This window comes from Rhinichthys klamathensis, unplaced genomic scaffold (genome assembly GCF_029890125.1).
Source record: "Rhinichthys klamathensis goyatoka isolate OS25496 unplaced genomic scaffold, OSU_Roscu_1.1 h1tg000231l_1, whole genome shotgun sequence".
In the NCBI taxonomy this organism is placed as follows: domain Eukaryota; kingdom Metazoa; phylum Chordata; class Actinopteri; order Cypriniformes; family Leuciscidae; genus Rhinichthys; species Rhinichthys klamathensis.
Window position 1 is genome coordinate 1,624,756 of NW_026606755.1, and position 12,328 is coordinate 1,637,083.

General features: G+C 38.7%; 1 protein-coding gene across 1 annotated transcript in view; it reads right to left on the reverse strand.

Annotated features, from left to right (window-relative positions):
• The window catches only part of plxna3 (plexin A3), a 177,439-nt gene that overhangs the window by 60,869 nt on the left and 104,242 nt on the right, over positions 1-12,328 (reverse strand). The window contains exon 9 of the mRNA XM_056265275.1: positions 8,286-8,400. Within this exon, the coding sequence (XP_056121250.1) occupies positions 8,286-8,400 (115 nt within the window). The remainder of the gene's footprint in view (positions 1-8,285; positions 8,401-12,328) is intronic.

Consider the following 12,328-nt stretch of genomic DNA (forward strand, 5'->3'; position numbering starts at 1 on the left):
TTTCCTGGGTTACCCTTATAATGTTAGTATGTTTTTTAGATAAAAAATAATCATAATTTAGAAATAAATGGCATTTTTCCTAGCCTGATTTTAGCCTCTGATTTGAACACTCTGTTTGAAGGGGCGTGTCTGCTGTGGGATTCAGTGTAACCGCGGCCACTGCTGTGATTGGCTGACATGCTTGCATATGAAATAGCAACGCATTACATGTGAAACTCTCTCCCGAATACTTTTACTACTGCTATTATACGTTTTTACTATAACAGCTATCGAGATTAACGAATCGTGAGATGTTTTTTAAGTATTTAGATCTATTCCCATCACATAAAATGTTGCCGTGATGAGCATTGAGCAGATGACAGTGTGTTGATCGCGAGAATGAAGATCTTATCATTGCAAAGCAGTTTCTGCACTCTCTCTGCTTTCACCAATGCAAACACGATGATGTAAATACAGTAAGAGCTTCGTTGTGCAGTAACGTGCGTCATTGATTTCATAACGAGTTTGGCAAGTGTCCAGATAAACTCGCGCTGTGTGGAAAGATTGTTCTTTGATCGCTTTCTGTATATAATTTGTTCACAATTTAAATACGATTATTTTCATCCTACTAAAAGAAACGATGTGAAGCTGATATTTTAGTCACTGGCTTGACTTACTGATGCATAAACAGTATTGAACGATTTTGAGAGAAAGATTACCTGTCTGAACTTGAACAATTACTCATCAGAAAGTGTTGCTTGGTAGCTCGATCCGAGGCCAGCTCTGTATTGGCCCAAGTTGAGGAAACACTCGGTGAAATGTTTGGAAATTTCCAGAGAAAATAAAATTAACCCATTGTTTCTTCAGAGGCTCAGATGAAGGAACTAAAAAATACTTTTGTGTTCATGTGTACATCCACACTGAGCAACTGCCATGCTTCGGCTGCGCAGTTCCGCCTGGCATTGAGGGCTGGCATTATGCAAATATTTGGAGGCGTACATATTAATGATCCCGACTATTGCGTCACAGTCGGTATTGTGTGGAGAACCGACCGTTTTTCAGGGGTGTTTTTCATAAACGTGAATTAAATGAGAACGCGAAAACAGTCCAGTTTGAGATTCACTCTATGTCATGTCCATGCACTGAACTCTTGTTATTTGACTATACCAAGGTAAATTCAATTTTGAACTATAGGTCACCTTTAAACAATGCGCTATGTATTAGGGTTAATCTGAAAGAATCTGGTACTGACATTTTAAAAATATTGAGTACCAGGTCAATCCTGTACCCACTGAATTAATAAATGAATACATATAAATCAATTAATAAATCAATTAATAAGCATTTATTCATTTAAACCCACAACCTTTGTTTTCTCTATTTTGTAAACGTTGGATAAAATGGTAAATAAATGGTAAATAAAATGATTAACTCAAAGGTCATGGGTTTAATTCCCAGGGAAGGCATGAAGTGATAAAAATGTTTGAATGCAATGTAAGTTGCTTTAAATAAAAACATCTAATATATAGATAATTGAATAATAAATAAGAAACATATTATAATATTAATATACACATATTAATACCATAGGCAGCTCACTAGGTTTGGTGTGTTTGCGCACACAATGAAGTTTCAGCGTTTCTGATGGAGCGTGTGAACATGAGAGTGACCAGCGCTGGCATGTCTCCTGACGGGACGGGACGCTCTCTGAACTGCTGTCACTGGAGGATCTGCTGGCCTGCTGCACCAGCACTCTCCCCTCCAGTATCAACACTGGATGACTCACCACTTTTCGCTGACTAACTCTTTTCTTGAACGAGAGCGAGGGGGGGGTTGGGGGGGGGGGGGTGATAAGAAGATTGTCAGGCATAGTGCTGAAGGGGAAGACAGACAAACCGAGAGAGAGAGACGGGCATATCTCAGCGCTGCTGGCTGCCTCTGATAAACACTGATAAGGCATCTCTTTGATGTTCAGTTAAGTGTAAAATTAAAATGCGCCAAAAGCCGAGGGGCGCACGGCACCCTTCTGCAACTAAAGACGGGAGGATTTTCCTCTTTTCTTGTTGGCTCCTCCCCTGTGTGCCTGTGCGTCTCTTTCTGAAATCAGGCAGGTGTTAATTGTATGGGTGTCTGTTCCGTCGTGCTTATATCAAGTCCAAATCAAATATCAAATCATTTTCAATCTTTCATCTGGCTATCATTAAGCCTCATTATCCACACGGCCTGATTACAGATCCAATTAACCTTGTTTCTCTGAGCCGTGCGTATAGTTAATAATTTCTCTAATTGAAAAACTGTAATGTCAGAATCACAGATATGAAAACACTTAGTTGCCTGGCAGCTTCTACGGCTGTAATGACGGCATAAAAAAAGTGGCACTGACCAAATGAAATATTAATATGTCTGGAGACGCTTATAGAAGCTTCTAACCTGATTTGTCAAATCTGACCAAACAGATTAAGCACTTTATCGGAGTCGCATTCTACACTTTCATAGCATCTTTTTTTTATCTTCCATCCATCCATCTTTTCATCCATCCATCCATCTTTTCATCCATCCATCTACTGTATCTATCCATATTTTCATCTTTCCAACTAACCATCTATCTCCTACATGGAGTTGCATTATAGACGGATAATTTCCAGCTATAAAAACCTAATAAATTATTTGTAGTTTTGCATTTAACAGAATTATATTACATTATATCATATTATTGTATACAAAAATATATTTTGATGCATTTAAAATGTGCAGCTAAAATAAACTGGACAAATTTTTTACGGTGTAGCCATTGAAAATGTTGACAGGGCCTGGTATATCTGGAATATATTTTTATTTTTTATTTTTTTTGTTTGATTTGTAAATTTGCCAATTTTTTCAGTTATTAGCCAAAACATGAAAATAATGAATGTCTCATCTCTAATACGTTGCTTCTGAGGCTCATCTGGCCCAAACTCTCACCTTCACTCATGGCTGTGGCATCACAACAATGATGACGTCATAACTACAGCATCAGTTCTATAAACGTTCCATAAACTGGGTGGAGTGGGGAGCGAGCTGTGGCTGAAACCAGTCTAGAAGCGGTGGACTAGACGGCCGATTCACACATGGATTCAAATCCGCATCTCGTCTCATCTAAAGCTACAGAGTTAGTTAGCAGGGTCACTTTGTTCCTGTCGCTGTGGTTTCACTCTGTAATCATGATGCAAAGAAAAGCAAGAGAGATATAAATAAAGCAAATGCCCTCAGAGCCTGGTATCCAAGCAGCTGGAGAGTCACGTATGCTGTTTTCCTCTCACTCCTCGGTCATCGAGTGCAGTAAAACAGAGAGGCAGCAGTAACTTCTCAACCTCTGAAGGCAGCGGCCTACAGCTCAGTCAAGTGTGCAATAATGCGCTCAGGCAAGAAATCAAAAGCAAAAGGAGAGAAAGAAATGGAGAAAAGGAGAGAGGAAAAAGGAGGGGGCGGGAATACAAGATGTAAATCTATTCACAGATTGGGCCAAATCTGTGCTAAGACTATTATTTTCCCTCACCGCAACAGAATCTTGGCTGGAAACACGACACCAACCAAGACATTAAACACTTGGGCCCATTTCAAACATCAGTATCCACAAACAAAAGGCACCAACAAAAAAGTTGGCCAAGTTATTTGGCTCGATACTCATTAGCACCTGAAATTCTGGAAGGAATTACATTGTAGACACCCCTGAAAACACTCATGCATCCATCATACCGCTGCGCAAAAAGGAGAATTATAAAATCAACGGGATGAAACTCTGATTGACTCAAATCGGCTTTGCAGAATGGAAATAAGACTGCACTCTATTCCAACACTTCTGCAGAAAATCGTTTGCACATGACACAATTTTCTAGGGTGATTTGGGTGGTCACCAATATTTTACCCAAAAAGAGTCAAAGTAGCTTCAGCCAAACTGCATAGTTTTGCGAATGACATCTGCAAATGTGAATCCTGGGTGAATTATGTGTACGTTATATGATATAAGAATTTTGAAGTTTTAGTGTACATTAGCTATGGCATCCAAGTTGAGAATTTCAAAAATTGGAATATTGCAAAAACAATTTATTGGTGAATGCGTTTCACCAATTAATATCAGGATAAAACAAACAAAATAAACCAATACAATTTTTTCAGTTTTCTAAGTACCAATGTTAAAGTGAAAAATAAATAATAATTAAACAATAAAATAAACCCCAAATTTTTAATCATATTCATACAGATTTTGGAAAATTTATCCCCACAAATGTATTTTTAACCAGCATTTGAAATCCAGAAATCTGCATTAAAATAAAACCCAGCTAATGTCTAGTAATGTCACTGCATGAAAACTATTTTTAGCTGTAATGTGTAAGTGGCTTATGGAATTTTGCTCTCTATATGTGATTTGAGTCCCTCCTTCAATGGAAGTCTAATTAAATATTTTGTCCATTTCATTAACCATAATAAATAAAAAAACGTAATTCCAAATGCTTCAAAAACTAATAGCACACCATCAAGTCAAGTCAAGTCAAGTCACTTCATTTATAAAGCGCTTTTAACAGTTTGGAACGTTTTAAAGCAGCTTTACAGTTATAATAGAAATTACCGTAACAGATTATTTAGGCTTTACAACAGCATTAGGATAAAGTTATTGTCCAGCTAAAGTTAGTTTTGATTGATTCACTTCCGTTGCGAAGATCATTAGTTATTAAAGGATTAGTTCACTTTTAAAAAAACTTTTGCTGATAATTTACTCACCCCCATGTCATCCAAGATGTCCATGTCTTTCTTTCTTCAGTCAAAAAGAAATTAAGGTTTTTGATGAAAACATTCCAGGATTTTCCCCCATATAATGCACTTTGCTGGGCACCAAACGGTTCAAGGTCCAAAAGACAGTTTCAGTGCAAACTGTTCAAATTGCTTTAAACGACACCAGACGATGAATAAGGGTCTTATCAAGCGAAACGATCGCTCATTTAAAAAAGAAATAACAAAGTTTAAGTTTGATAATGTCAAATGCTCGCCTTGCTCTGTTCTGTGATGCACGTTTGTGACTCTCCTGTTCGAACTCGTTCATCAAAATGAACAAATCTTTTTTCGAGTCATTTGGTTCATTTAACGAACGAAATGAACGAATTGACTCGGAAAAAGATTCGTTCATTTTGATGAACGAGTTCGAACAGGAGAGTTACACAGAACAGAGCAAGGCAAGCATTTGAGCTTATAAAACTTAAACTTTGTTATTTCTTTTTTAAATGAGCGATCGTTTCGCTTGATAAGACCCTTATTCATCGTCTGGTGTCGTTTAAAGCCATTTGAACAGTTTGCACTGAAACTGTCTTTTGGACCTTGAACCGTATGGTGCCCAGCAAAGTGCATTATATGGAGAAAAATCCTGGAATGTTTTCATCAAAAACCTTAATTTCTTTTCGACTGAAGAAAGAAAGACATGGACATCTTGGATGACATGGGGGTGAGTAAATTATCAGCAAAAGTTTTTTTTAAAAGTGAACTAATCCTTTAACTTAGGGCCTGCTAACACGACACCGTTCTAACAGAAAAACTCTTAACGCGCTCCGGCCGCCCATCTGCACAAAACAGTGCCTGGTGTCTCGAGAACGCACCCCCTGCAATAGGCTCGAATGTGCAAACGATTATCCGTTATCTCTGCGTAAACCTCAAAAACGCAAACCTTCGAAAATGCAGTCGGCGCGCACATGCGCATCACGTGTCCAGTCCATAGGCATGCGCGTTAGGCATCACTAATGAACACTCAGTGGAATGTCCTCCTAAATAACAGCTTGTGAAAACTGGATTTCTATTCCGAGTCAGAATGACATTTGCAACAATTCTTCCTTTTATCGTCCAGTGTAAACACACGTCGAGGGGAAAGGTCTTGGCTTGAAATTTCAAGCAAGTGTCAAACGAGACAAAGAAGTGTGTGAGAAAGTTCCCAGTGTTCCACAGACAAGGAGTGAAAGAACCGATTGTGTGATCTACACATACAGATGGACACTTGTGAGAGAAACAGGTTCAGAGGGCGCTGACCAGGTTGGGTTTGTTAAGGCCTGAGGGGCTTGTTGGATGTCAAACGAATAGCGTATCCAAACGGGAAAATCTGTCATTATTTACTCACCCTCATGTTGTTTCAAACCCTAAAGTTGCCATTTATTCTGTATGCCACATAAAAACTACCAGCATATGGGTTTGGAACAACATCATGATGGGTAGCAAAAGACAGAATTTTACATTTTTAGGAGAACTACCCCTTTAAATGTGTGTATGAATTTGAGACGGACACATAAGCGGTCCTGTTCCTCCAGAGAGCAGGGCACAATAGCTTGTTGCTCTGTTTAAAAGAATGCCAACCCTCTAGGGAACATCACAGCAAAGGAAACTGAGAACAGATGAGCCGTTCTGAACATCTGAATCTATCTTTCATTTGAGAAAGAGAAACAGTGAGTCATCTGAGCCACACTGAATCATAAATGAACTCATAATACAGCTGAATCTGATTATGCCGCGTGGCACCGCTGCAGATCAAACCCTCGAGACTGGAACCGTTCAGACTAGGAACGCGCATGAGAAATCGAGAAGTCAAGTACTTGTTCAGCACTAACTGACTGATTATTAAAAAGGCAATTCAGATTACTAGATTAGAACTGATTTTCAGTTTTACGGTGGGAAGAGAATGCGAAGAGTTTAACGGACTGCTGTTTTTTGTTATTTTTAATAACTTAAATATTTTTTAATAAATAATATTAAATATAAACATCAAGACTTGAAAACAAACAGTTATAATTAACATTTCAACTGTGTTAAACATGTTTTTTTTTTAACCTAGGGTATATATTTTAAATAATGTATATATTATTATTATTATATTAAAAATAAATAATTATATATATATATATATATATATATATATATATATATATATGTGTGTGTGTCTGTGTGTGTGTGTGTGTGTTAAACATTGTTTTTTTAATCTAGGATATATATATATATATATATATATATATATATAGTATTTAAAATTATTTATATATTATTATATTAAATATATATATATATATATATATATATACACACTGTATATTTAATATTTGTATATTACTATATTAAATAGAAGTAATTATATTTGTGTGCCTTATCTTAATTCTTAATGTCTGACTAATTAAGTTATTTAATAATAATAATACATTTATTTTATATAGCGCCTTTCAGAAAACTCAAGGTCGCTTTACAGTAAAGTACAAATAGACATGACATTGAAACATGACATAGAAACAATACAAATAAATTGAGATGGATAACGTAATAGATAGTGGTACGTAAACATAGAAATCAAGGGAAACAAGTAGCAAAAAGATATGTTTTAAGGTGGGTTTTGAAATCGTGTAATGATGAAAGGTCGTGGATGTGTTGGGGAATAGAATTCCAGAGAGTTGGGGCAGCGGTACAAAAAGCCCTTCCACCAAACGATGATAGTTTGTGCCTATGGATCGTCAACAGAGGATCTAAGTGTGCGAACTGGGGAGTAGGTATGGATGAGATCAGCAAGACCATGGAGTGCTTTGAATGTGATAAGGATATCTTGTATTTAATACGAAAGCGTACGGGTAGCCAATGAACTCTTGGGTAAGCCATAGAAAAGAGAATTGCAGTAGTCAAGCCGTGAAGTGATGAAAGTGTGAACCAGGGTTTCAGCATCGCAGATATTCAGAAATGGACGTAAGCACGCGATATTACGAAGGTGAAAGAAGGCAGACTTAGTGAGCGAGGAGATGTGTGGAAGAAAGAAAAGAGAGGAATCAAATATTATACCAAGGTTTTTGACAGTGGTGGAAGGTTGAACCAAAACTCCAGCAATATTAACAGTGTCAACACAGAAACGGGATGTACTTTGAGGTGAACCAATAAGAAGTAGATCTGTTTTATTAGTGTTGAGTTTGAGAAAATTACTGGTCATCCAAGCATTTATATCATCAATACAGACTGATATGGAATTTGTGGGGAAAGGAGCATTGCGTTGTGAATGGATGTATAGTTGGGTGTCATCTGCGTAGCAATGAAATTTAAAGCCATAAGGAGATGACACGGTAGACGCGAAAACAAACAAACAAACAAACAAAAGTTCCAGCGAGAAGCGGCAGCAAGGCGCGCACGGCGTACTCTCACCGGAAATGGATATTTGATTTTCATTATGTGTTTGAATTCTTCACTACAAAATATAAAATAACTAAAAATGCCCATCCTTAGTTGATGCGTGTCATTTAACAGAGCTGGTCCGGTTTGTTTCTTACCTCTGCGCTGCTCACTCGACCTTCCTGGAAAGAACACTCGGCTACGTTATTAGTGCAGATGTGGCGATATTTACACCAGTTGCAGGGGAAAGGGCTGCTAACACACGACGAACACCTACAGAGGAGAAAAACAAAAGAGAGTTACATGAGAGATGTGTTCTGATCACATGAAACAAGTAATCTGTGAACTCGACCCGAGTTTCTACTCACTTGAGAGACAGACCACAATGTAACTAACCATGTTGACTGGCTGTGCTTAATAGTCTTATTCCTAGTTTTAGTTTAAAAAGTACAAAGTATTTTAATTCAGTGTTTTAATGCAATCACAAGCTAGCTTTGATGCAACATGATATTTTATATACATTTAAATATTATATGCATTAAACAAATTAATAGTGCTGTCCTCTAACATAAAAGTGTGTGTGTGTACTGTGTATATATATATATATATATATTCATAATGTGTATATACACTGCCCTAATTGATGGAGTGTGTATAGCTTTTCATTTCTTAAGCAACCATGTAGGAAGAAACATCATGGCCATATTCCAGATGTCAAGATCAAGCTCAAATTGTGAAAGAATGGTTGAAGCATGAAGAATCATTTTCACACATGAATTGGCACCAGAACTTAAACTCATTGAAAGTCTTTGGTGAATAACTAGCATGAATAAACCTTAATTCAACTATTTAATAATCAATTAAAAAAGAATTTACACCTGTATGATATTACGCTGTAGCCACATTGGACCAGTGGTTTGGAAGATGGATGGATGATTCAGATCCATCTTCTGGTCAGACGCGGGAATTCATTCGGTGTGACCGCCGCAGTGCATTATAGGTATTCTCTAGCCGTTGTGCGAACATCGGTTGTACACTCGTTATTGTGTTGCATTATGGGATTGAATGAGTGCACTCGATAATGTCCACTATGGTTTCTGACACCGCTACAAATGGCTTTTCCCTCAAATAATGCTTTATTTAAAGGGGTGGTTGATTATGATTTCACTTTTCTAACTTTAGTTAGTGTGTAATGTTGCTGTTCCAACTCTCAATGTTCAAAGCAAAGGGAGATATTTGCTTTTAAAGAAATCGTTTTTTAAGGACTACAACAAACGGCTGGTAGGAACTACAAGGAACTCACCCTCAAAAAGTGACAACTTTAACATGCTATATAAAAATATCTATGGGGTATTTTGAGCTAAAACTTCACATACACACTCTGGGGACATCAGAGATTTATTTTACATCTTGTGAAAAGGGCATTATACCACCCCTTTAAGAGTTTCGATTTCGAACTTCAAGGTCTTACTGGGCATACTAGAAACGCACAAAAAAAAAATGTTTTAACCACTACCCCACACCACCCACAAACACAAGAAGTGGGAACTAGAACTTCTTCATCTTCAGCAGTGACCTAAACTCTTTGTCCGCAACTGAACCTCTGGCTCAAGTCATTAATTCTCTCAATTCTTCGAATGCTTTGCCTATAAATCACATCATTGTCCTTGAGAACATCTTGAACGAGCCCCGGGTCAGACTTAAACTCTCATAGAGACTCTCTCATTGTAAAAGAAGACGGCGCGGTGGAAATCTGAGTGGTCAATATGTCACAAATCCACTCTTTCACTTCAACACACACAATTAATCCTCTAGGGCCATTGAACACCCGACTCGTTCATGCCGCTTCTCAATTAGTCATTAACCCGACCCTGAAAAAGCCTTTCAGACGGAGGCCCTAATGACATTCCCAATTAAACAGTCACATCCCGCCGAGAAACAGAAGCGGGCGACACCTGTGGACTCGAGCGCGGCGTACAGGACGAAAGGCCAATCGCGCCACGAGAGGCACTGTGAGAGCGTTTGCGGACCCTTCCGGCAGGGCAAGTTTTCCCACCTCACGCTGTCTCTCATCTGCCACCGTCCCGCACGGTAAGCCTGCGCAATACGCCACCCTAATCACGTCTTTCCCTCTGGAGGCACGCTTCAAATCGCCTTCAGAGAGCACTCGACAGTCCAAGCACACCACACCTGGAGCTGCATCGCTCAGTATGATCTCGCTTCGCTCCCCTCGCTCTCGCAGGGCCCCGGGAGGAGAAAACATCTGAGGCGTTTGCAGGGGCTGAATTATACAGGCCGCTTTTCTCTGGCAGAACAATTCCACGGATATGAAACCACACAAATTATCATGGGTCATTTAAAACGCGTTAATGCAGTTTCTTTGCGGTATGGATGCATTTTAACTCGCTAAATCTAATATCGCTGCCGACGGGTGTGCGGTGTGGGAGTGTTTTTAGTGCGCTGGAAGGGAAAGATGCAAACTATAGAGCTGATGGAGGAGGCTGCAGCTGAAATGCGCTGTAAATACTGCAAACGGATCTGCAAGTCTCGCCTGAAATATGCAATATGCTGTGTCAGGGGTTTAAGGCCCATCAATTCACTCAGCTTTAATTTGAGCGTGGGCTGAAAAACACTGCACGGCCAAATGGTGACACTCTGATGAAGTGAGTATTTTACCATCATTGGGAGTCTGGGCTGGACTTTCTGCCCAGGCGAAACAGCATCAAATCATGAGACTGTGCACAATAGTCAAGCTGAAATTGTCAAACTTTAATTTCTAAATACAAGTTTCTGGCCTGGATTCATTTGTGGACGTTATACGAAAGGTAAAAATAAAAGAAAAAATCTAATCTTTCAACCAAAAATGAATAACAATATGGTCCACCTCAAAAATGTCTTTCATTTTCAGTGACATCACTAACCTTTTCCCAACCCTCCCATCCGATCACTGGGCTCCGTTCTGTATGTAGGTTTTTAAAAATCCAATCAACTCCTAATTGATAAAATCAAGCTTTTGGAGTGAAATGGATAAATTATAGAAATAAATGTACATACACACACACAATAAATATTCTAATTGACTATCCAATTTTGCTCAGAAATGCATATTGAAATCTGAACAAAATAAGACTTTTCAAAAAAACACATTTATTTTATAATAATATTGCTATATGTATTTTTTTTATATATCACTATAAAAATTATTAAAGTAATTCAACTTTTTTACAAACACACATATGTATATTTTTATTGCAAAACATTACTGATTGTCTTTTATTGGAAAACATTCTGACTAATGCTTCCAAGACTATCACGAGACATTTATGCAAAATCAACAAAAGATAACATTGGCTAGATAACATTATCTTGGAGACGCATCAGCAGAAACCACAACAACACTGAGGAATACATAACAGAAAACCAAACAATCAACAAATGTTCCTTATTGTTGAGCCCTGCATCTACTCCCTCAAAACCTATCCAACTCTTCATAAAAACGGTGAGAGAGGATATGCTTTGATATGCACTTCCTGGTAACTTGAGGACAAGCATATCTAGGTTGAGCAATAAAACACAAAAGAGTTTCACATGTTTAATGAATGCCCACATTCACATCCAAAACTAACTAGCACTAGAAAGAAACCCTCCCTAACAGCTGCATGCGAAGATGAAACAGAATAAAGTGCTTTGGCTTTATATAAGCCATTTCATAACAAAATATCCTGAAATGCACTGCGCTTCCTCCCCTGCCCCCTCTCTCACATCACAGGTGGTCATTATCCCACTGGGAACGATGAGGTTAAGAGGGGGCTGGGGAAGGGTCTTTGGGTCTGGGTGGTCAAAGAATTGTGGGAAATAAAGATGGAGGCAGGAGATTGAGGACGAGAGAGTGCCGTCCACAATTGGCGGGCTAAACGTTCCCACAGGGCTTTTGTGAAAACAGGAAATCTGGCACCGGCTATAGGCCACGCTGGCGAGGTAGCGTGCCTCGCTCGGACGTGGGTTGCCATGGCAACTGCCGAGCCCGGCTCGATGGATCAGCACGGGCGCCTGTACTTACACACATAAAGAGTGGATTGCAGAGTGTAGGTTTGTGCATCTAATTTTCTAACACACACACAGTACCTGTATATGTAGCACCAAGGTGCAAATTGCAGTCGCCACGTAGCGGCTCCCTCCAGTTGTCATATTTCATCTCGCT